The sequence below is a fragment of the Silene latifolia genome, chromosome 5, assembly GCF_048544455.1.
Source record: "Silene latifolia isolate original U9 population chromosome 5, ASM4854445v1, whole genome shotgun sequence".
Taxonomy (NCBI): Eukaryota; Viridiplantae; Streptophyta; class Magnoliopsida; order Caryophyllales; family Caryophyllaceae; genus Silene; species Silene latifolia.
The window spans coordinates 15,849,100-15,872,586 of record NC_133530.1 but is presented as its reverse complement, the minus strand read 5'-3'; the positions used below and the strand labels follow the sequence as shown (position 1 = coordinate 15,872,586).

General features: G+C 36.5%; 2 protein-coding genes across 4 annotated transcripts; one reads left to right on the top strand and one right to left on the bottom strand.

Annotated features, from left to right (window-relative positions):
- Positions 1-5,109: 5,109 nt before the first annotated feature.
- Positions 5,110-21,524, top strand: LOC141656839 (disease resistance protein RGA2-like). Of its 3 annotated transcripts, none has more exons than XM_074463913.1 (4): positions 5,110-5,375; positions 6,989-7,638; positions 18,213-18,257; positions 18,298-21,524. In XM_074463913.1, exons 2-4 carry the CDS (start codon positions 7,634-7,636, stop codon positions 21,344-21,346), a joined length of 3,099 nt encoding a protein of 1,032 aa, XP_074320014.1. In that variant the 5' UTR covers positions 5,110-5,375; positions 6,989-7,633; the 3' UTR covers positions 21,347-21,524. The 3 variants fall into 3 exon arrangements, with proteins under 3 accessions (XP_074320014.1, XP_074320013.1, XP_074320015.1); XM_074463914.1 differs by having other exon boundaries at positions 5,111-5,375; positions 18,224-18,257; XM_074463912.1 differs by having other exon boundaries at positions 18,224-21,524.
- Positions 12,107-15,450, bottom strand: LOC141657911 (uncharacterized). The gene is made up of 3 exons (XM_074465307.1): positions 14,606-15,450; positions 13,419-13,607; positions 12,107-12,301 (listed from the first exon to the last, which is right to left on the bottom strand). The coding sequence occupies exons 1-3, from the start codon at positions 15,356-15,358 to the stop codon at positions 12,107-12,109; spliced, it is 1,137 nt and encodes a 378-aa protein (XP_074321408.1). The 5' UTR covers positions 15,359-15,450.
- Positions 21,525-23,487: the final 1,963 nt, after the last annotated feature.

Here is a 23,487-nt window from a genome sequence, read left to right as displayed (position 1 = left end):
ACAAATTTTACTAGGAACGAATTACGGTCTTGACCCCGCTATACTAAAAGTGTCTATGCCATTAAACTCGAGACTTAAGTTTCAAACTTTGAATGAACATGAAATTTTACGAGTTAAAGGGCTTGTTTTCACTATTAAACAAACTTAATGGGTAAATTACCACTTTTGCGGATTTGAAAGCATATGAGAGTTAAAACTCCATTTAAGTGCATGGGTTGGAAAACAAAGAACCCAGTAGATATTTTGGTGGGAGAAATATAAAATTTTGAATTACAATTCTACCCTTCTACCATTGGCACAAAATTGAAATTTAGGTTAATTTTAATTAGATCTTTTATTATTTTTAATTAGGGTTGTACGGTTGTACCGAATTAACGTCGTAGCACTATCCTTTGAGGAATCGTAAGAGGATTATACATCTGATATACTACCTCCAATTGTATAGTTTATGAGCATTATAATAAAAATTTTGAGTTTTGTTTTAAAGTTTCTGAGTTTCCCTATGAAGTTTTTGAGTTTATTCACTTAAATATTAAGCTCTAAAAAATTACAATAAAACTCAAAAATATTACATATAAGTTTAGTTAAATTTGAGTTTTGACGGAAAAAATATTAAAATCTAACTTATAAACTTTATTATGCTTAAAAAAAATACATATTTGCTTAAAAATAAATAAAGTTTGAGGTAATAAGCTCAAAAAAATACATATATGCTAAAAAAACAAAAAAGTTGGAGGTAGTACATCCGATGTATGTTCCTTTTTCTCTTTGAGGAATGGGTGCATTTCATTTTTCCCAAATTTCTTACATTTTTGTAATTTTGTTTTTTCGGTAACGATCTGTGTTGCTAATAATTTTGAAATGTGATTTGTGGATATATATGTTATTGATGTATTGGTGAATATATGTATTCAAGGGAAAAGTGTATTTAGATTTTTTTTCAGGGTTTACTTTTATTAAACGGAATTACTTTTTCACGTACGGACTTTACTTTTTCACACACACTTTTTCATTAATTTTCCAAATAATACCCTTTCTTCCTAAAAGGCTAAGGTCATGTTTGGTAAATAGCGGATTAATTTCAGCATAAGCAAATTGCAAAAGCAGATTATAAATGACAGATTTTATCAGAAGGTTTGACTAGCATATTATAATTAGCAAAATTAATTTGAGTGTTTGGTAATTGACAGATTACGATTAGTAGATTGTTACGTTTCTTTGTAAAATGGAGAAAAATTTCCTATTTTACAATATGCTAACCAATATGCTGGGGTAAGCAGCATATTGTAAAACATGCTAAACCCCTTGAATATGCTAAAAATTGGTCAATATGTTGTTTACCAAACAACGCCTAAACCTAAACAAATTGACTATTATATGTATATTTTTTCTCCTAAAATTGATCTACTTGCTCTAAAAACTTGAACAACGGATCACAATTTTTCATTTAATGAAATAAGTTAATTGTTTATCAATAATAATATGTTTTGTTTCCTTCAAAAAAAATAAAAAATAATACTCCCTCCTATTTCTTATGTTGTTCCCTTTTCTTTTTTCCCTCAAGAATTAAGACAATCAATTTGGATCACACATTATACATGACCCCACATGTAGTTGATTTTTGACCACACAAACTTGTCCAAAAAAGGAAAGAGAGAACAACAATGAAATTGGATGTAAAGGGAAAGGGTACAACATAGGAAATGGGAGGGAGTAATATGTTTTGTTAAAATTATTATGATTAGTTTATCAATTAGTGAAATTAATATGTTTAATTGTTTATCACTATCATGGTTGGATCCATTTGATTTCTTTAGTTCGTAAATTAATAAATCGAATAATTTACTAGGGGAAGATGATGCAAATGAAACACAAATTGATAAATTGATAAATGTTGCAGGGGAGCCGTGTTACTTGGAAATTGGAATGCGACAAGTGGAAGCAGCAGGTGACTTAACACCAAGTCTCCAACAGTTATCCCGACGAAGAGATTTGTTCCGTTATCTTTATCATCGTCGTGGAAGGCGACATCATGGTCATCATCTGAAGAGTGTGGTCGGCCGGAGCTAGGGATGTCAATTTCACCCGCATCCATCAAAATCCGATCCACCCGATCCTAAAAGATGGATGAAAACCCGACTTAAATGGATGATTGATGGATGACGGATGAAACGGATGACGGATGGGTTGGATGAAGAAATTTCACCCGCCATCCATCTATCACCCGATTTTATTACTTTTTATTTAATGTTTTTTTTACATATAACACATTATTAAGATATAAAATATTCAAATATTCAAATTTTTATACTCTCAATATAGTTATTTTGTGAACCTACCCACTGGAAAGTTAAACTAAATTAATAATCTAACTTTTTTTTTGTAAAAAATAAAAAATCATCATTTTTTTTAACTTGAAACATATAAATACACTACACCCGTTTATCACCCGCCCGATCCACCCGTTTCATCCATGGATGATGGATGGATGGATGATGGATGATAAGTTTTAACGGATGTCGGACGGGTTGGATGAGATTTTAAAAGGACGGATGGATGACGGATGAGGCTTCACCCGACCCGAACCCGATCCATTGACATCCCTAGCCGGAGCACGGGTTGACTGGAGTAAGTTAGTCAGAGCGGGTTGCCGTAGGGAAGTGAAGGGAAGGAAGATGAAAAAAATCAATTGATTGAGAGAGGAAAAAAATAAAAGGGGTAAAATTGTAAAAGACATATGTGAAAGAGTAAAATCCGTATGTGAAAAAACACTATAACAAATTTACATCACAAAATATGATTTTTCCACAAAATCCACATACATAAGGAGGACTAGAGGAGTGAAGTCCTATTTTTTTTAAGACAAACTTGTACTATTTTATAAAATTATAAAGACGATATTACACAGTATACGATTAAACAATCAGGAAAAATAAACAACTTACAATACAAAACATAGAGGAATTAGATACCCCAAAACTACTAGAACTAGGACTAACTGAGCGAAAATTACAAGCCAAACTAACAGAAATTGAAATACGAAATTTCTTAAAAGGTGGATGATAATAGTCCTCGAACTATAGTAAATCTGCCTCCTTCCTTTTAGACCTTTTAACTGCAATATTATTAGAAGTAGCATTTCTTGTGCACCTGCAAAAAAGGTAAATTATCAACAGAAACCAGCGATCTCTTCCTCGAATTAACACCTGACCTAATCATTCGACTCCTGCGAATGGAATGATGCACCTTGCGACAACACTTCATGCTCGATTTCTTATTGACTGATTTCTCCTTGAATGCAACAAATTGAAACTGAACCAAGGATACTTTGTTAACCACAAACATATCAGACGAAAGCCGTTTCTTCTTGGCAATATGCGAATCAGACTCCTCAAGACCTAACTCATCACTCTCAGACCCAAAATGCGAAGATAGCTGACGGTGTTCTTCATGTAAAGGATAAGGAATGAGAACTGCTGCTTATCTTGAAATTTCTTCATGGGGAGTTCCCGTCGGAATAAAATTTGTGGGGATAAGGGGACGAACCTTCAAGGATAACAAAGATCGTTGATGGAAAAAAAAAAGGAGATTCCTCCTAAGTAACAAATTCTCATAATCTTGGGATGACAAACGCAAATTATTATCAGGATGCATTTTGTTGGTGAAGGAGTATTTTCCATGTCTTGAGATAAAAGTATTGGAGGGATTAGAGTCATCCTTAGCTGGCAAAGCAGGAAAAGCCTCATCTAGGCTTTCCGAGTTCAAAATGTTAGAACCAGAACCACCAGTGGCAGAAACCAGATTTTCGGAGTCCATATTAATGTCAGAATCACTCACAAAAGGGATTTCGGAATCAATAGCAGAAGTTTTTTTTTGCTAAAAGGTAAGAAATTGTATTAATCATGAAGCACAGCAATACAAGTACATTTTTGGTTACCATACAATTTTTAGTGCTAATGCTTAAACAAGATGCACTCTAGACAACCAACAAGTATCTTTAGCAGATATAACTTGTGGTTTACAATGATGAAAACGCTGAGAAATACTAGACTTTATACACTTGACTACATTCTCAACTCTCTGAACTTGTCCATTAAGCCTGGCTTCATTCCTTTGATTCCATATCGATACCACGCACCAAGATGGTAATGGTACATACTTGCTTTCTTAGTTTGCTCCACCTCTTGTTGGCACATCGACTAGAATAGAGTGACAACTAAAATCGGAATCAACCGGTGCCCAAAGAATCGCAAAATCGATATTTGTATATACATTACGAAAAGAGATGTATATGGGTTTCAATTTGACTCAAGCATATCTGATAAATCATCGGTCTTTATATGAAGTTTGAACAGTTTATGTTTCAGCATCAGAGCTTCATTGGCAATTATCCACGCTATAAAAGAATGCTTTGGTATAGCCATGGAATTCCATACAGACTTACTCCAAGGAACATGATTCCTTTTAACTCTCAACCAATTATAGCAAGAGCTGACACTATAACCCCCTTGACTAATACTCCAACTCTGATTAACAAACCCATCCTGTATGAGATCTCGAACTTGGCATATCTTCCTCCAATTCAATAGCAGAAGTTGTAATTGCAGCAGGAGAAGAAAAAACATCATCTATAGCAAAAGGACGCTACTATAAGACGCTTCATCCAAAACAGAAGGGATTTCAAATATATTTACCACATCATTGGGTAGCAAAGGTTTCTTACCTTTCTTAACCGAGACCAAAGGATTGTAAGGAGAAGAGACCCGTTTCCCATTAACATTTAAAACTAAAAGGTCAGCAAAATAAAAGAGTTCCCGATTAACATCTTTGTTATGTGAAATTTCACAGCAAGTTCAAAGTCATCAAGAGCCTCGTTGAGAAGATTCAAATGTTTAAAAGACAGGCCTCGACGAAATAAGGCTTTAACATTACTCGGATAAAAAAATAAAACGAAAGTACTGTAATAAACAGCACGATTATACTGAGACAACTTTAATTCACAACCTGCTAAATTAAGGATGAGGTGGAGGCAGAGGGAAGTGGAGTCTTATTGACCTCTACTTAACCAGGTAAATCCAAACCCGTAAATTGATTGAAAACATCTATTCGGTCCAATGCAACGATTAGAATAATGTAAAAACTCGGTCCGGAATACCGGTTCGCCCCGTGGAGGACCTACTAAATCCATCAATCGGCCATCACCGAATAATTACTCCGTACAACGTCTTCTTTCTTGTTCTCAGTCCTCTCTGATGAACAACAATGGAGATATTGTCCTACCTTTTCTTCTTCGTATCTTTAACTTCAGTCTTCGCTACAATTGAATACACCAAATCGTCGCTACAATTACCTCCTCGTTTACTCTCTCATCATAGGTAACTATTTTATTCTTCTTTTTCCGCCATTTCAATTTGTGATTTGTTAATTTTGTGTTTCGATGGAATTTAGATGTTATGATTAGTTTTCCATGGAATCTGAAAATGAAAACAGTAATTTTCAATTTCCCGATTATTTACATGGAATGTGATTTGTGGATTTGATGATATTGGTGAAGAATTTAGGGTTTGTTACTCCGTATTAAGGAAATACTGTTTTCAGATTCTATTAATTGATGAAATCGAAAAAATGTGACATTTTGTATGCTATGTATATATGTTGAGCAATGTATGCAACCTGCCTTACTGTATTTCCGTTATCCATGCAAAATCCTTAGATTATCAGTATCCTTATGCTGAGTAATAACTAATAATTAATCCAGTCTTGGCAGTGGCTGTCTTTCCAATGGCTTTTAATGGCATCTACCAGTGTATTCTTTGATGCCTCACCATGTTTGCGTTGTAAAGTACGAGTACATTGTTTCGGCATAACTAGATAACCACTGAGGGCTTGCTTGGGATGGGAGTAATTATTACGGGAGTAATGGGAGCTAAAATAAGAAGAAATGGGAGGAGATTGGTGGTTAGTGGTGGTTGTGGGGGGTGGAAAAAAAGGAGCTGAGGGAGGAATTATTACCTCCACAAGGAGGTAATGCATTATTTGAGGGGGGAGGGGAGTAACAATTACTCCCTTAATGGAGGGACTTTTACACTATATTTCCCCATTTCTATCCATTTCTACCTCCAACCCCCATCCCTTTCCTCCATTTTTTAGTTCATTTTAGCTCTAATACTCCCTTAATAATTACTCTCATCCCAAGCAAGCCCTGAAAGATAGCTATAAGCTCATAAATCCAACTATGGAGACGATTTTCTATTCTTTGCTTCATAAAGGCATTAACATGTATTCACCGTTGTTCATTTCATAATTGTTGGTAGGAATGTAACTACTCCGTCGAATGGTTAGCTAACCTAAGCTCTAGACTGCTAGAGTAATATAACTACAGTTCAAAATCAATGCAAATGTTGAGATCGGCTTGCAAGATTTATCATGAGCTTGAGCTTAGTTCAAGTACATATTATAAAGAAGAAATAGTTGCATCTGTGTCTGTGAGTTAAAATACTGTATCATTTTTACCAGACGTGATTCGCAATGGTTTAGTAAGTTGTGGTCTACCAATTACGTTTTACATTATTTTGTTGTTATTGTAATCAATTGCAGCTACTTAGCCTAAAAGTCAAATTAAAATACGATCCTATCGGAGTTGAAACTAGCCAGACTCCTGCAGAGATAGTCGTCATGTTTGAATGTTTGATTGTAAATTGTGCCCTTTCGAGTTTCAACAATAGGATAGGTGTCTAGTGATCATCGTTATGGGAATTACTTAATAGATCATGACGTAAAATTTCTGTTGCAAATTTAGAAATCAAGGTAACTTCTGTGATTAGTTTATATTTGATCTATTGAGCTGTTCTGCTAACAAATCTTATCATGATTCCCGTAGTCCCTGAGATTACATTCTTGTGGTTTTATCGGTGTTTTTCACATGTGAACAGTGTTTTATTTATTGTTCTGCTGATTTTGATGTATCCCTCTTCTGTGATATATGTAGAGACGAGGCATCGCACATCAATGGCTCTAGGATAGCTTTCTTGAAGACAACTTTTCTTGGGAATAGTCTCATTGCTGTCATCTCAGGACAGGTTGGTAAGCCCTCTGGAGAGCCTGACAATAGGTGGACACTGTAGCGAAATTGTCAAGCCTGGTGGTTGAGAATTGACGCTCCAAGGGGACGGAGTGAGTGTGTTTGTACTTTGTTGTCACGAAAAATGTCGTGAGTGCGGTCCCAAAGTTGTTTGGCAGTGGCACCGGGTTGAAGAATTGTGAGGAGGAGATCTTGGGAGATGGTGGTGAAAATCCATTGTTTAACAATGGCATCGAGACGAGTCCATAGGGCTGGCCTAATAGAGGACTTGTCGTCATCGGATGTATCAACCTCATCTCCTAATGGTGCAGCGGAAATGTGGTCCCGACTTCGAAAGCCTGTGCAGTATTAAAGAAAAGCTCTGCCCACGAGTCATAGTGAGCCTTTTACATGTCAACGATGATGGGGATGTTGTGTTTGATGTTGCCAAGGGAGGGATGATAGACAGGTTGTTTGCCTGTTTGGTGGCCATGACGAGAAAGCCAGAGAAAAACGCTGGGAAATTTTGTGTTTAGAAGAGAATGGGAGGAAGAAGAGTTGATACCAAGAAAGATGAGGTAATCTGTTGAGTTTATTGACCCGGTACTTAAGAGGGGGAGGGGGTGAATTAAGTACCCTTTTTAAAAATTCGAAAAATAAGCAAAAGATTTGTTTTCGTTTTATCGCAGATTAGTACACAGGCAATATGAACAGTCTCGGTGACTGTTCAAACAACTGAGTTGTGCAGTACTGTTTGAGCGCGTAAGAGAATAAACGAAAACAAATAACAAAATGAAACGAAAACCAAACAAAAGAAAGCACAACACACGATATTTTTAACGTGGTTCGACCTACTCTCTAAAGGTCTACGTCCACCTCTCTTTTATTAATGTTTACTTGATAACCAACCCCGATTACAAAGCAAACCCCCACGATCAACCCGATCGTGCGACTCGAGTACAACCCGTACCCCAAAAACTCTCTCTCACAAAAGTGAAAATTACAACATAAAATATCTCCTTATATGGTTTAACAATTGGAACAATGGAGATAGTATTTCCTAATGAATATGAGAACTTATCCTTTAGAAATTAATTCAAAGGATGGCTTAAAAAGAAATTTTGCAAAACAACTAATAAAGCATATGAAAGTGGGATTTGCAAAAATTGTTTTAAGCACACAAGGGAAGCTCACGGTTTAAAGCTCTCAAGGATTTTCACCAAAAATAATTTCTTTTGTTTTTGTTGATGTGTTTACTACTCCGTAGAAGCCAAGCAAATGAATATTTATAGTGGAAAACTTCTAATCAACTATGCTTTTGAAAAGTGAAAGCATTCCTTAAAATGAGGCACTCCGTAGGAAAGGGGAAGCACACCTTAGAAGAAGGAAGCACTCCTTAAAGGTGGAAGCACTACCTAAAAGAAGGAAGCATTACTTGAATTATGGAAGCACTACTTAAAACATGGAAGCACTAACAATACTTTGTCAAATAAATTATTTCTTTTCAAAACAAATTTATTTATTTCTTTTCAAAACAAATTTAACAAAGTATTTATGATTTGAAAATCCTTTTGCTAGTTAAAACTATTTCAAAGATAAGCCATACTATCTTGAATTAATCCAAAGCACAAGTTCCATATCCGTACAAATGACTAGACCGAGACGAAAAATTAGGTCTTCATGCAATACACGCTCCATACGTCTTCAGCGAAAGTATTATCCATATAAACCTGTCAACAGCTTAACAAACATAGGGAATTAAACGAAGGACTTGTCATCATCAATAAAATAAGTCTAACAAATTCCCCCTTTGATGATGGCAAGTTCCTTAAAGAAATAGTTCCCCCTCAACAAAGCTACCAAAGATAAATCATAAGTGAAAATAGTGTAGGCCAAGACAAGTTTTTCACAAGACAAATATGGAAACTAGAAACGGCATAAGATCAGATTTAAAAGAGTTTATAAACCATAGCATTAGAGGTCAAAAGAGCTTAAACCACCAAGGTCAAAGGTCTAAATCCTAGCAACTACTTAGTGCAAACATTCATCTCAAACTTTTCCCCCTCTTGACATCATCAAAGAGGCGAAGGAAGTGCAAAAAGAGAGACACATGGACTATTAGAATTAAACCAATTTAATGCATATGAATCAACTACCAGCAGTAATATCAAAGCAAACGAATTTATGCATATTTCAAAGACAGTTGAACTGTGGACCTTGCAAGACTATCAAAATCGGACTCTCCCAGGTCACGCGTCTCTCAGCAAAGCAAATGGTAAGTATATATGTAAAAGAGAGAGAAAGAATATAGTCACTCGCCTAAACTACGACCAGCATAATCGTGCATGCAATTGAGTATGATGAGTAATTCTAGCTGCCGTACACACACATTCCAACCATTCAAGATCTATCACATGCCGAATACTTTCAAAATCTGGATAAGTGAGGCTAAGGAGAAGAAGGGGCAAAACAATATGGATAAGAGGAGGTAAACCGTTGAGCGAGCTACCTAACCAAATAAGAGCATCCCATCTTCTAACTCTCATAACGAAGTACAATGCCGAATTTAGCATAAAAATATTCCCCAAAATAATATGAATAAAACATGGGAAGTAAACCAATTTTTTTTTTTTTTTTTTTTTTTTTTTTTTTTTTTTTTTTTTTGCTAAAGTCCAGTAATCCAATTCAACTCCATAACTCCAATTTTTCAAAATACCAACGTCAAAACAATAATACGAACCAAAATTTATACAATAATACATGTACCACAATAAACAACACTAAGCTAGCTCAACGCAAGGTAGGCTTAAATTTGGGTGTAGTTTATGGGTCAACTGGCAATTTTGGCTAATGTGGAGCTAATGGTTAAAAAGTAAGAAAAGGGAATTGCAAGCATTTTCCAACATGTGATACCATCCACAAACCCGAATGTATGCAGGCAATAAGTAATTAGATGTCATACTTGTGCAAATAATGTTACACGATATGCAGGGAGTAACTACTCACAATCCTAGATGAAACCGGTCATGAATGTCACCAGTTTATAAAGCTCTATTCCTCAGAAAGTATAAGTAGGTTGCCAAAATTATCAAGTCAAATCTACTAGTTCAACATATCTTGAAACGAAATTCGAGAAATTGCTTTGAATTTTACTAAAAGATGTGATAAAATGCAAGGCTTAAGCTAAAAACAGATAAGCGCACATATTGTCAACTCATCGTACTTCACATTCCTGTCTAGTCAATCATATAAGGGATTAGTTTAGATGACGTTGACTATGATCTGCTATTCAGTAGTCCCAATTCCAATCGGATTTTCTCAAATTGTGCTCTAGCTAATGGTTTAGTAAAAATATCGGACAACTGATCTTCGGTTGGACAAAATTTTAAAACTATGTTTCCTTTTTCCACATTGTCTCGTAAAAAGTGATGACGAATATCGATATGTTTTGTCTTGGAGTGTTGAACGGGATTTTTAGAAATATTAATTGCACTAGTATTGTCACAATAAATAGGAACACAATTAATTGTCATACCGTAATCCCGCAACTGTTGTCTTACCCACAAAATCTGAGAGCAACATTGAGCTGCTGCAACATATTCACTTTCAGCAGTAGACATCGCGACCGAATTTTGCTTCTTGGAAGCCCAAGAAATAAGACACGGTCCTACAAACGTAGCCACACCTGAGGTACTTTTTCTCTCGACTGAACAACCTGCATAATCTGCATCTGAATACCCCGTGAGAGTAAAATCGCAATCCATAGGATACCACAAATATAAGTCCTGGGTTCCAATCAAATATCTAAAAATGCGCTTCACAGCAATTAAGTGTGATTCTTTGGGATTTGATTGAAACCTAGCACACAAACACACACTATAAAGGATATCTGGTCGACTTGCAGTAAGATATAGAAGAGAACCAATCATACCTCGATATACCTTTTCGTCTACACTTTTACCTTTTTCATCTTTGTCAAGCTTTAGTGTAGCAACCATGGGAGTATCAAATGAATTTGCATCTGCCAACCCAAATTTCTTTAGCATCTCTTTGATATACTTTCGTTGATGGATCATTATACCATGAGGAGTTTGTTTGATTTGTAATCCCAAGAAGAATCCTAATTCGCCCATCATGCTCATCTCGAATTCGACTTCATAAGATTTGAGAAATAATCGCATAATAGATCATTAGTTGCTCCAAAAATAATGTCATCAACATAAATTTGAACAATGAGCAAATCATCCTTCTCCGGTTTTAAAAATAGTGTTTTGTCAATTGATCCTCTTTGAAAGCCATTTTCAATAAGAAACTTTGATAATCTCTCATACCAAGCTCTAGGAGCTTGTTTAAGACCATAAAGTGCCTTATCTAATTTAAAAACATGATGAGGAAAGCGACTATCTAAAAAACTGGGAGGTTGTTCAACATACACTTCCTCTTCCAAATAGCCATTAAGAAACGCGGTCTTAACATCCATTTGGAATAGTTTAATACCCATGAACGCAAAAAGGCAATAAGAAGGCGAATTGCTTCAAGTCGAGCAACTGGTGCAAAAGTCTCATCATAATCTATGCCTTCTTGTTGATTGTATCCTTGGACAACGAGCCTTGCTTTGTTTCTCACAATCACGCCTCCATCATCTAACTTGTTTCAAAACACCCATTTCGTTCCTATGATCGAACGATCTTTTGGCCTTGGTTCCAAGTGCCACACTTTGCTTCTTTCAAATTGATTGAGCTCTTCCTGCATAGCTAGAACCCAATTTGGATCTTTCAAAGCATCATTAATATTAGTTGGTTCAATTTCAGACAAGAAACTATAATAAGCACAAAAGTTTTTATAAGAAGATCTTGTCGTAATTCCGGTCACGAATGTCGGTTAAGACATCGTGCAAAGGGTGTGAGCTTTGATGCTTCCAACTCTTTGGAACGAAGGGTTACGTTCACTTGAATTACGAACGATGTACGTATGCATGCAATCATCTCTGTTTCGTTGGCAATCTCGGGCGTCTTTGGAGTCCGCTAGACGCCCGATTTGAATCATTTACTGGACATGCTTCCCCTCTGCTTCGCTACACGAGTCCAGTACTGTTCCTTCCGTTTGACACTTTGTCTTTGTTACATTACGTTCCCCCGAGTTCGTGGACGTCTCGGCATTAGATTCCTCCAAGGACGAGGGTTCTTCTTCCATTTCAGGGGCATCATCTTGCATGAAACCTATTTCAAAATCATCATCATCCTGCAATTCGGCATTAAGCACATTAGTTTCATCAAAAATTACATGCACACTTTCCTCAAAACACATTGTTCTTTTATTGTAAACTTTATAGGCTTTGCTATTTGTTGAATATCCAATAAAAACCGCCTCATCGCTTCTAGGGTCAAATTTTCCTAAATTGTTTTTACCATTATTGTGAACAAAACATTTTGACCCAAAGCAGCGGAAATGTGAAATATTAGGCTTATGCCCATAAAGAAGCTCATAAGGCGTTTTCTTATGGATAGGTCTAATGGAAACACGATTATGAATATAGCAAGTCGTGTTCACGACTTTCTACCCAAAAGTTTCTTGGAAGTTCACTACAAAGTAGCATGGTCCTTGACATTTCTTCCAAAGTTCGGTTCATTCTTTCCACCACTCCATTTCTTTGTGGTGTCCTTCTAGCTGAGAAAGTGTGTTCAATGCCATGTTCCCTGCAAAATCTCGTGAAAGGATCATTTTTGAATTCGGTACCATGATCGGTTCTAATGGAGACTAAATTTCGACCAAGTTTGTTTTGGAGTTTTTTGATCAAGACAAGAAATTCTTCAAAAGTTTCACTTTTAGCATGCAAGAATAATGTCCAAACAAACCGGGAATAATCATCCACTAGAACACACACATAAAGACTCCCACCTCGGCTTCTAATCCTCATCGGACCACATAAGTCCATGTGAATGAGTTCTAGAGGCTTGGTGGTACTAACAAATTTTTTGGACTTAAAAGAGCTTCGGACATGTTTACAACGAGCACAAATATCACAAAGTCCTTCAATTTCAAATTTCATAGATGGTAGACCATCAACTAGTTCAAGTTTGCACAATTTGTTCATTGAAGAAAAGCCGACATGTCCGAATCTCTTATGCCATAAATGAGGATCGTTTTGCATCACAGATAAACAATTAATGGTTTCTTTTGGAATTTTTTCTAAATCAACCATATAAATGTTATTCACTCGATTACCTTCAAGCACAATTTCATTAGTACTTCCCTTTATTACATAACAAAATTTTTATGAAATTCAACCTTGTACCCTTTGTCACATAATTGGGATATACTAATCAAGTTGTGTTTTAGACCTCTAACAAGCAAAGACATCATCAATGGAAAGTGTGTGAGACTTACCGACTTTGCCAATACCAACAACCTCACCTTTTGTGTTGTCTCCAAATGTCACATTTCCACCATCATGGGCCGATAAAGAGAGAAATTGATTTCTATTACCTGTCATATGTCGTGAACATCCGCTATCTAGATACCAACGGCTGCTTCCTCTCTTCAGGCCCTATAAAAAGAATTAGTTAGAGGTTTTAGGAACCCAAACAAGCTTGGGTCCCTTGTTATGACGAACCAAATCTAAGACATCTTTCCTAATCCATATTTTCTTTACAACACGAAAGTTCTTATCTAGATAGTTTAGTCGTTTTTTACATGCATTAAATACGTGTCCTGTCTTACCACAAAATTTGCAAAGAATATATTCAGGTAGGCCCACGTACTTACGCTTGCGAAAATCTCGTTCATAAAGTTCGGTCGTTTGATGCTATCGAAACAGAGTCATTCTGTTTTGGACGGTCATGAGGTGTGTTTACTTTTTGTTCAGGAACCCAAACGGTACGATATTGATGATCGTATTGCTTGGAATCAGAACGTGGATCATAACCTAATCCAAGCTTGTTGGTGTTTTTAGATTGATTAACTAGAAAGTCTAACACCACCTCACTTCCTTCCCATTTAGCGGCCACATTACGAGCATTATTTAAATCAAATTCCAAGTTGCTTACTCGTAATAACAAGTCTTTATTTTTAATGATTAAAGCATCATAATCGAATTGAGTCTATCAAACTTGGAACAAACTTGAATAATATGTGTTTGAACTAGTAACATGTCTTGTTTTAATCTCAATTAGTTCATTCGTTAAATCATGGACCTTTTTGACTAAAATTTTGTTTTTTGCAGAAAGTTCATTTTGAACAGATTTGGTCGTCTATTTGAGTTTTAACCTTATTTAGTTCATTAGTTAAGTCGTGGACTTTAATGGCTAAAATTTCGTTCTCTGCAGAAAGTTCATCATGGACAGATCGGTCTCTTTGTTCGTTTGACATACTCTTGAGATCGTATTTCAAATCAATGTTCTCACTTGCAATACTCTCTATTTCAATTTGCATAGCATCAAGACGTCTACCTTGTTCATAATTAGTATCTAGTGCCTCATCTAGTAATTTTATAATTTGATTTTTAGGCAAAAGTCTAATTTGATCTTTAAGATTCAAAATACTTACCTCGTTATCTGAGTCACTTTCTGATGCTTCCGAATTTGCCATGAGACATCTTAGAGAGTCCTTTTGAGTCTTTCTTTGTGATCTCGGCTTGTAGGTTGTTCTAAGGCAGAGCTTCTCTTCTTTCTCTTCTTTGGAAGGTTCATCATCCTCAGAATCAGATTCACCCCAAACAGCAGCAATCATAGCACGTTTGTACTCCTGCTTAGTTTTCTCACGTTTATCTCTAGATTTTTCTTCTTCCCATTTAGGACAGTTTCGGATCTGATGATCCCTATCGCCACATTTAAAGCAGCCCATTCTAGAGATAGGTCGTGACGAAGAAGAAGAAGAAGATGAAAATTTTGAAGGACTAGCCTTTCTAGATTTAAAATTGTCAAACTTTTCTTGATTTTGTTTTCTAATTATTTTAGCAATTCGTTTTGACAACAAGGCTACTTCATCCTCAAGATCACTTTCATTATCACTTGAGAAGGCATTGAGGGCCATCCCCTTAGCTTTAGGTTCCTCATCGGGATAATCTACGAGAACATTCTCGTGTGCCATAAGAGAACCAATTAATGACTCATAGGTGAGAGTAGGAAAGTCTCTTCCCTCCTCAATAGCCGTAACTTTATGTAACCATCTTTTAGAAAGACTCCTTAAAATTTTTCTGAGAATCTCCTGAGTTTCATAGGTTTTACCGAGATTTGCAAGTTCATTACGAATATTTGAAAGACGAGAAGACATACTTTTAATCGACTCATTTGGAAACATTTTGAAAGACTCATATTGAGTAGTAAGAATATCGATACGTTGCTGCTTAACTCTATCAGTTCCTTCATAAGCTAATTCTAAACTGTCCCAAATTTCTTTGGTCGTTTTACACCCCGCAATCCGACTAGTCTCGGAATCACCGATCTGGGATTGCGAAGTGATATAGCCCTCGAATTCTTCTCCGCTTTCTTATAGTCATCGGAGTCGTAGTCCTTTGGATTTTTCTCACTAACCACATTAGTTGCATTAGTGACAGTAATCGCAAGTGGACCGTTTTGAATGATGACCCAACATTCATAATCTATTCCTTGAATGAAATGCATCATGCGATTTTTCCACCGACCATAGTCCGTGCCATCGAAGACAGGACATTTGATGATTTGGAATTCATTTTCGAAAATAAAAATAAACTCAAAGGATCAAACTCTATGCGGTAAAGCAATCAAGAGCACGAGGCTCTGATACCACTTGTTGAGTTTATTGACCCGGTACTTAAGAGGGGGAGGGGGTGAATTAAGTACCCTTTTTAAAAATTCGAAAAATAAGCAAAAGATTTGTTTTCGTTTTATCGCAGATTAGTACACAGGCAATATGAACAGTCTCGGTGACTGTTCAAACAACTGAGTTGTGCAGTACTGTTTGAGCGCGTAAGAGAATAAACGAAAACAAATAACAAAATGAAACGAAAACCAAACAAAAGAAAGCACAACACACGATATTTTTAACGTGGTTCGACCTACTCTCTAAAGGTCTACGTCCACCTCTCTTTTATTAATGTTTACTTGATAACCAACCCCGATTACAAAGCAAACCCCCACGATCAACCCGATCGTGCGACTCGAGTACAACCCGTACCCCAAAAACTCTCTCTCACAAAAGTGAAAATTACAACATAAAATATCTCCTTATATGGTTTAACAATTGGAACAATGGAGATAGTATTTCCTAATGAATATGAGAACTTATCCTTTAGAAATTAATTCAAAGGATGGCTTAAAAAGAAATTTTGCAAAACAACTAATAAAGCATATGAAAGTGGGATTTGCAAAAATTGTTTTAAGCACACAAGGGAAGCTCACGGTTTAAAGCTCTCAAGGATTTTCACCAAAAATAATTTCTTTTGTTTTTGTTGATGTGTTTACTACTCCGTAGAAGCCAAGCAAATGAATATTTATAGTGGAAAACTTCTAATCAACTATGCTTTTGAAAAGTGAAAGCATTCCTTAAAATGAGGCACTCCGTAGGAAAGGGGAAGCACACCTTAGAAGAAGGAAGCACTCCTTAAAGGTGGAAGCACTACCTAAAAGAAGGAAGCATTACTTGAATTATGGAAGCACTACTTAAAACATGGAAGCACTAACAATACTTTGTCAAATAAATTATTTCTTTTCAAAACAAATTTATTTATTTCTTTTCAAAACAAATTTAACAAAGTATTTATGATTTGAAAATCCTTTTGCTAGTTAAAACTATTTCAAAGATAAGCCATACTATCTTGAATTAATCCAAAGCACAAGTTCCATATCCGTACAAATGACTAGACCGAGACGAAAAATTAGGTCTTCATGCAATACACGCTCCATACGTCTTCAGCGAAAGTATTATCCATATAAACCTGTCAACAGCTTAACAAACATAGGGAATTAAACGAAGGACTTGTCATCATCAATAAAATAAGTCTAACATAATCCTTTATTAATTTAATTGCTAAACATCAGTATTATACAGTACTTAGTGTTGGACTAGTACCTCCGAAGTTCCAATGTTTATTTGCATAACGGTGTCCAACACTAGTCAAAGTTATCGTACTAGTAACACCATTAATCCGTTTTTTTACCGTACTCTTACCAACATCAATTCAGGAGTCCCAATAATACAAAAACTTGTAGGCCAACTGGTCAAAAGAAAATTATTGCTATATCAATAATTATTGCTAGGTGCTAACCACTCATTTAGCGTAGCAAGTCGGAAGAAAATTATTGCTATATCAATAAAGTGATAACTTTATTCAACACAATAATGAGTGCATAACTTTATGTTCATAAGAAAATTCAACACAATAATAAAGCCAACAGTATAATGCTTAGCATCCACATTGAAGAGGAGGTCTTCTTCCTCTTTATTTTTCCAATTTTTTCATTGGGTACAATATTTTCTTTATTTTTTGCCACATTTTCCAATTTCTCATCCTCTTCCTCTCTTTTTCTCCACATCAAAGAGGATGTTGTGTTCCTCTCCTTTCCACCTTTAAAGTAGGACCCCATCACACTTTTTCTCTTTATATATGCGCGACAAGCAAAAAAACAAGGACATCTTTCCATAAATAGGGATGTCTTCCTTTTCTCTTCGAAAGAGGATCTTTAGAGGATGATCGCATTGAAGAAGACATCCTCTTAGATGAGAGAGAGTCCTAAGAGGATGGTGTATCCTCTTCAATGTGGGTGCTCTTAGTTTCCTCGAAATTTACTTGTTCACTATATCAATAAAGTGATAGTAAGCTGGAATCAATAAAGTGATACCAATTAATCTATATCATTTTCTTAACTACAAACCAATCAACATCCCCTTAACTTCCAAACCACTTCAGTTTCACGATTTTATTATCACATCTCACAAATCCTCATTCTAAATCCACCAAATCAAGTTATCGATATCAAATACAAAATCTTCTCTTAAGAAGACGGGGAGGACAGCAAAATGGCGGAATCGATGGTGACTGAGTTGCTTAAAAGTATTGGTGAGAAAGTGGGTTCTGAAGTTTGGAAAATAATAGTAGATGCAGCTAACATTGAGTCTCAAATAAAAGGGCTTCAGGATATCAAAAATACAATTGAAGCTACACTTCTTGATGCAGATTCATCGCAGGTGTGCAGTCATTCTCAACGAGACGTGCTCCAGAAGCTTGAAAGTGGAGTTGCCAAGTTAATCGATTTACAAGATGCAAAAGCTACAAAAACCAAGCAGAAACAACTCATGGGAGGGAGTAAGTTCACTAAAGAGGCACGCTTGTTCTTTTCTACTTCAAACCAGCTAGTATCCCCCTTCAAGGATGCTAGGAAAATCAACAGTATTACCGGGGAACTCAGTCGCTTTGCAAGAAACTATGCCCAATTTGGAAGCATAGTTAGCTCTTCAACTTTGAAACAAACCCGAATATTGGGCAATGTAACGGGGTCTTATATGAGTACTGATATGGTAATCGGACGCGATGGAGACAGGGATAAGATGGTAAGCTTGCTGTTAGACTCCTCCGCTGCTGCTGGTGTCCTCCCTGTTGCTTCCATTGTTGGAATAGGTGGAGTTGGGAAGACTACATTGGCTCAGTATGTGTACAATGATGAAAGGATTCAAACATACTTTGATTTGCAGCTTTGGGTTTCCGCCACCCAAGATTTTAATGTCAAGGATGTGTTACGGCAAATGGTGACGTGTGCCACTGATGATGAAAAAGCTCTCGACTGCGGGATTGATCAGCTCCAACGGCGTCTATATCAAACAATTGCTGGGAAGAGATTTTTGCTTGTTTTGGATGGGGTGTGGGATGACGACAGTTTGAGAGGGAAATGGATCGAACTGAGAGCACTGCTCAGGGTCGGGGCTCAGGGGAGTAAAGTTCTCCTTACCACTCGTAGCAAAACAGTTGCTAAAATTATTGGGACCCAAGACCCATTAATTGTTGGCGATTTAGGAGATGATGATTCATTACTCCTCTTTCAATATGTGGCTGCTACAGAATGGCATGAGCCAGGGGTGGAGGCCATCGCGAAGGAGATTGCAAAGATGTGTCCTAAAGTTCCCCTTGTTATACGGGCAATTGGAAGCCTTTTAGCGGGGAAACATACTGTTCAGGAATGGCGAGCTTTTAGGGATGCTCAGCTTTCAAATTTTGCCTCCTATGGAAGTGATGTCATGGGCACACTCAAACTCAGTTACGATCAGTTAGGTACAAGGCTAAAACTCTGTGTTGTATACTGCTCTTTGTTCCCAAAGGGATTCCGATTCGAAAAAACTACTCTCGTTCGTCTTTGGATCGCCATGGGATATGTTGAAGCCGAGTACACAGACCAAAATCCAGAAGAGGTGGGAGAAGGATATGTGTTGTGCTTGCTAAATCAAGGATTTTTCTATTCTACAGGCAGGTATGGGTGTAAGTACCGTGACTTTTTTCAGATGCACAACCTGATGCATGATTTAGTGCTCTCGATTGCTGGGTTGAAGTATAAGATGGCAGATTCAAATACAAATGAATTTGATGAAAGAGTTTGTCATGTATCATTCCATTTAGCAGACGACTCGGTTTGGGAAGTCCCATCGTCACTATTAAAAGTAAAGCAGTTGAAGTCTTTCCTTCTCCCTCTTCCATCCGTAAACCGCTGGTACAAAGTTAGACTTTTCCCATTGAATGATATATCTATATTCAGAATGGTGTCGTTGAGGGTACTGCGGATGCATAGGCTGGGGATTAATAAACTGCCAAGATCACTAGGCAAACTGATCCACTTGAGGTATCTTGATTTTTCAGACAACTATATCCGTAAACTTCCTGACTCGATTACACAGCTAGTGAATCTTTACTTACTTGACCTATCCAACTGTGAATTCCTTGAAGAGTTGCCCGAGGACATAAGCAAGCTAGTGAATCTTTACTTACTTGACCTATCTTATTGTCGAAACCTTGAAGAGTTGCCCGAGGACATAAGCAAGCTAGTGATGCTGAGACACCTTAACCTATTCAACTGTTTCAAATTGAGTCATATGCCCAAGGGGTTGCGAAGTTTGACGAGTCTTGAAACACTAGGCCATTTTGTTGTGGGAAAACCAAGAAACTCTCTCACTCCTCCCTATGGATCTAAGGCTAAATTGGCGGGTGATCTGGCAGACCTAGGCGGTCTTGATAATCTTAAGGGCGTGTTGAAAATCGTTTTGGTTGATCGATCAAAGGATATAGTGTCAGAAGCCAAAGCTGCAAATCTGGACAGGAAAGAGATTACTATGTTTACTATGATATTTAGAGAGAGCAATATAGAAGACGAGATGGTGCTAGAGAACCTCAAACCCGGTGCTAATCTAGAATACCTGCATATAGAAAACTATGGAGGAAGGAGGTTGCCATGTTGGATGAGAGAAGGAATCCATTTATGGCTTCCAAATCTGGTTGAAATTTATATACACGATTGCAAAGAATGCATAAATATGTGCTCCTTTGGAAGACTCCCTCATCTTATATTTCTTTGGTTAGAGAGATTGGATAAGGTGGAGTACATAGAAGAAAATGGTAGTAGCAACAAAAGCGACATGGTAGTTCTAACAGGCGAGTGCCCTTCTGCTCCCTTATTCCCGTCCCTTACACAACTCATCCTCAGAGACATACCTGAGTTGAAGGGATGGTGGAGTATGACAGAGTCTGCTCAAGATAGCAGTCAGAATCAACTCCTGAAATTGATGCCTGCATTTCCCAAATTGGAGAGAGTGACAATGGACATGGAGGTGGTCATTTCGTTGGCACAAGTGTTTCTACAACGTATTTCTTCTTTACATTCTCTCTCTGTTTGTGGCAAAACCGAGGATGTAGCAGAGCAAACATGCGGTCCTTCAAATGTGAGACAACCAGCCATCCTCCTCAAAAACTACCTCCCCATGCTACGTCGCCTATGTTTTCGGGATAGTCAAAAGGAGCGTCTTCCTGAGGAGTTTCGTGGTATGTCTTCTTTGACAACCCTAGAAATATACAACTGTGAAGCATTAGAGTCCGTTCCAGAGTGGATTGACACCCTCACCTCCCTCGAAAGCCTTGAAATATATGAATGCCCAAGATTGAAATCGCTGCCGCACGAGATCAGTAACCTATCCAACTTGAAGACACTAAGACTTGAAGAATGCTCAAGGGAGCTTGAGGAGAGATGCCAATCGCCATCAGGAGAAGACTGGCCCAAAATTCAACATATTCCCAACATTAGAATTGAACCCCTTAAAAATGAGGAAGAATGAAATGAATCAATCAAGTGAAGAGTTAATTTCTATGGAGATGATTAAGAAGAGTATCTGGTATTCTAGTGGTACATTTATTCTCATTTTTGGTTTTCCGTTCAATAAAATGAGAAGTTGTGTTTTATGTTAAACTTATTCACCCTCTCTAAGTAAAGTAACCATGTGTCCATTATTTTCAGAGTCCATGTTGTCTGCATAGGTGTTGTAATTGTCCATTACTTTTTTTTGTTGCATTACTGATCAAATCAAATAAATTTAACTACTCCCCCCTAATCCTACTGAATAGTTTATACTAACTTTATTTTGTGGAGAGAAAGTAAAGTAGGTGTAAACTATTGAATGAGACGGAAGGAGTGAGAACGAATTATGGTTTTGATTCTGTTGTGCTAAAAGTATCTCTGTCACTAAAACCGAGACTTAAATTTCAAACTTTGAATGAACTTGAAGAAAAAAAAAGAACAATAAAAATAAAATTGAAAGAGGAAATTGGAGTAAACCCGTTCTGAAAAATTGGGGAAAGGGAATAGAAAAAAGTGTCAAACAAACACTAACAAAGAGAAATGACAGTATATTATAGCAATAGGTCTTGGTATAGACGGGTGGGGTGAACAGACGGGTAAAGACCTCTAATAAAATGGGTAGGGGGACAAGGTGGGGCACCCCCATGTGCTTCCCACTTTATGGGCAAATGGGTATTTTGTGAGGGAAAATGGTATCCGTCTATATGTATAGACGGATAGTGTCCGTCTATAATGAGAATTTGTGATATTATAGATTGTACATCAGAGCTAGTTCATCAGGATTTTGTACATTTTTAATTTTATGATAAATTTTTTGAGTTTTATTTTAAAAAATAGGAGTTTTTAGTATAAAGTTGTTGAGCTCATTCATTTAAACATTAAGCGAAAAAAATACAAAATTCGTCAAAAACTATACTTATAAATTCAATTAATTTTGAGTTTTGCTATAAAAAAATTATTATAGAACTTGTAAATTTTAAATGCTCAAAAAATACATATAAACTCAACAACTGAGGGAATACATCCGATGCGTAATCTTTTTTCTCGAGAAACAATTGAGGTGCTTCATTCTCTTTCCCTTTCCTTATTACTCCTTTGCCAAACGCCTCCTAATCTATCTATCTATATATCTATATCTATCTATCTATATCTATATAAAATTATAAAACAAGAACGAGCTGACATCATGTTTTACATGTGTCCTTTCCTCCTTAATTATTTTCCCGCCTAACCTATTAGCCCTAAGCCGTTGCTACTTAATTTCATTTACCAAACCGTCATTCTAATATACGAGTACCTCCATTCCCTGTCTTCTCCAATTTCTCCTTTCTACCTTTCAAGAACCATAGTTAATGAATTTTCTAATGATAAATTCATTCATTTTTCATATATCTTATGGATAACATAATCAAACATAATCATATGCATTGATTATGTGTAATCTTAAGTTCGAAAGACAAATTTATAGTGTTATTTCTCTTCTATTTGTTTCTCAGTTTCATATTCATAACAATTCATCAATGGCAAATTCATACTCATTATCTGTCTACAAAGTGCTGCTTGAAATCTTGAATAGGCACACCTTACAGTGTAGGGAGCACTGTACGGAGTACGAGCTGAGTATATATCAATTGCTTATTACATGTCATGGTAAAACCCAAATGTTACGGACTTAGTTAATGCTACTATGCCATCTTATATGTCATTAAGGTATGTTCAAAATCCGTATTTTAGTAACACCATGCTTATACTTAAATTAGATTATAAATAACAAAGTAATTTGGTGTTCCAAAACCCAAGGGCTCACATAAATGACGGGTTTGAGGAAGTTGAATATACATTGTCTTTCTCATGAGCATTTTTTAAACAAGATAATGAATTGAGGAAGTTTAATGTACATTGTGTTTCTCAAAAGCTTCTTGAATTAAGATAATCGCACCGGAATTTTGCATCGACTTGATCATCAAAAGCATCCATTCTTTAAACCTAACATTTTCAGAAACCTATATTCACAGTTTCACACTTTAATTCGATATAGTGTTATGTAGAAATTTCTGCCAGACCGTTTAGTAAAGGTGCTAGCTTATTGAAGGTTATAATTTTAACTATATAGATATCTTC

Bases quoted from the DNA above. Each gene is read 5' to 3' on its own strand.
- LOC141656839 (XM_074463912.1), top strand. From the start codon at position 7,603: ATGGGAGGAAGAAGAGTTGATACCAAGAAAGATGAG. The intron at 7,639-18,223 runs GTAATCTGTTGA...GATTCATCGCAG, and splicing joins TTGATACCAAGAAAGATGAG to GTGTGCAGTCATTCTCAACG.
- LOC141657911 (XM_074465307.1), bottom strand. From the start codon at position 15,358: ATGTTTCCAAATGAGTCGATTAAAAGTATGTCTTCTCGTCTTTCAAAT. The intron at 13,608-14,605 runs GTAAGTATTTTG...TTCTTTTTATAG, and splicing joins AAAGTGACTCAGATAACGAG to GGCCTGAAGAGAGGAAGCAG. The intron at 12,302-13,418 runs GTCTTTGCTTGT...GCCGAATTGCAG, and splicing joins ACACACTTTCCATTGATGAT to GATGATGATGATTTTGAAAT.